General features: G+C 38.7%; 1 protein-coding gene across 1 annotated transcript; it reads right to left on the minus strand.

The window, feature by feature from the left end:
• Positions 1-352: 352 nt before the first annotated feature.
• Positions 353-1659, minus strand: LOC126788585 (transcription factor FER-LIKE IRON DEFICIENCY-INDUCED TRANSCRIPTION FACTOR). The gene is made up of 4 exons (XM_050514589.1): positions 1168-1659; positions 837-1022; positions 555-731; positions 353-454 (listed from the first exon to the last, which is right to left on the minus strand). The coding sequence occupies exons 1-4, from the start codon at positions 1657-1659 to the stop codon at positions 353-355; spliced, it is 957 nt and encodes a 318-aa protein (XP_050370546.1).
• Between the last annotated feature and the right edge of the window lie 531 nt (positions 1660-2190).

Raw genomic sequence — 2190 nt, forward strand, 5'->3', positions numbered from 1 at the left:
TATATATTATGAGTATAATTTTGAATGCTATTAGAGCATTAGTGTTGATACTGTACTATTCCAAACCAATTGCGAACATGCATATTAATTACCCTCAGACTCATAAAAGCAAGTTAATTGCTACATGGCCACGCCATTCGCTCTCGTGGGTGGTCGTGGGAACCCCGGTGCATGATGGAAAGAAAAGAAAAAAGTTATTAGGTGCACAATGTCCGTGGGAATCTAATGGAAAACTGGAAATCAAGTACTCAAATTCGTCCCAAAAAAGGTACAACACTACAAGCATACTTTGTTTACTGCATGCATTTGGAAATGTTCGATTTTTTTTTTCTGTTACTGAAGTTCTATGGAATCAAAAGCATGTAGCTAATTCAAAACCCTGGTTCAGAAAAGCCCCCGTCACCCAAAGCTTCAAATTTGGTAAGTTCATGATCTCCTGCTCGCACTCTTTTACCTGTTAATATAAACAATAAACAAACACCAGTTTAATTAACAAAATATGATGATTAATGAACCATAAATTGTCGTTGAGAAAGAAGAAACCGAAAGCTTACGTTCAGAGTGAGTGTTATTTCGAATTTCGTAGAATCAACCATGTTCAAGTTAGAATTCCGAACGTTGAAGCTCGTAAGTGATTCTATAGCTTTGTAAAGTGCAGTGGCCACCCCGACTCCTCTGTTGCATCCCACTTTTACATAGAAGCCTTTCTCCTCTACTTGATACACATCTACCTGCAAAGGCATCCAAACGAAGCATTTTGAGGTGTGTCTCAAGCATGCATGGTGATCAAGAACAGAAAGATTTGATTGATCAGAGTCATCAGACAGTGGTCAAACCTGAATTATTCCCTTGGGCACTAGATGGTTATCTTCAACTACCTTCTTCTTCGTTGATCCTACATTTTCCTCTGATCCTGCGAAGGATGCCTCAAGTTGTAAAATTTCACCTTTCAGGTTATTAGCCTGCTTTTGCAGGTCTTGCACATACAACACAGCATCTCCAATAATGGACGCCTTATCCATCTGTGCATCAACATCAAATGTATCAATCATCTAATGTTTCATTTTCCAATAATCACAAGAAGCAAATCTAACCAGGATCCCAGTTTGAAATAAATTGCCTTATCCTTTCATAGTTTCATTACCATTGAAAGAGAAAAATCCTCACCTTAGTAATGTTAGGAACCAAGGACCGCAATGCATAGAGTTTATCCTTCATCCTTCCCCTCCTCTTCCTTTCTGAAACCAAGGTTCTCGACCGATCAACCTTTGCCTTCTTGTTCGTTGTGGCCGTGGTGGTGGTTGTTGTCGTTGTCCCACTCGAATCGTTCCCATCGTTATCTTCTTCTACAAAGTGGTTCATTTCTCCGCCAAAACTCGGTAATGTAGTAAGGAAAGGAGTTGGATCGCTTAGCATTGTAGTATCATCATGAAAACCAAACAAGCCAACCGGATTAGAAGTTGGAGCAAGCTGGTTATCCAAACATGACCCCGTGATAAGGTCGAGATCAAATTGGGCTGCCGGATCTTCATTCTCTCCTCGAATAAGATCGATGAACTGGTCGAAGTTTGCATCAACTATGAAGTCTTGCAACTCAAAATCATTAATAATATTGTGACCTCCAAGATCATAGTTTCCGAATGCACCCATCCCCTCCATTGTTTGATAGTACGTGAAGTGTTCACCTGTTTTTCAAATAATATTCGCGCGCAGTTATATATAGAGCCGGTGGAAGTGAATTAATGTTTAATTTCTCAGGTGTGAATGGAATCGAACGGGGGTATCCTGACGTTGGAACTCTTATTTTACAGACCTCTAAGGCAGGAGTTGACAAACCTAGCTGCTACAAAAACAGCACATATCTTGACAAGGACAGAAAAGCTGTGTGATGATACATATTTGGACATGAAACTGATATTGACGGATTCATACAGACCTCTAAGGCAGGAGCTAATTGATTGAGAGATGAAGATGATCAAATTAACTACAAACCATGTGTATTGTTTTTAAACATATATAACTCTGAAGAGATGTTTTCGATAATATATATAACTTTGCTGTTGTTAGTAATGTATTAGTGTATTATTCTTAAGTCTAAAACATATATTACTCTGCTGTGTCTCAGCTGAGTGATAGATATATTCGATAATCAGAAGAGTAACTTGATAAATTGCTAGATAAACCATGTGT

Source organism: Argentina anserina, chromosome 3 (assembly GCF_933775445.1).
Source record: "Argentina anserina chromosome 3, drPotAnse1.1, whole genome shotgun sequence".
NCBI classification, from domain to species: Eukaryota; Viridiplantae; Streptophyta; class Magnoliopsida; order Rosales; family Rosaceae; genus Argentina; species Argentina anserina.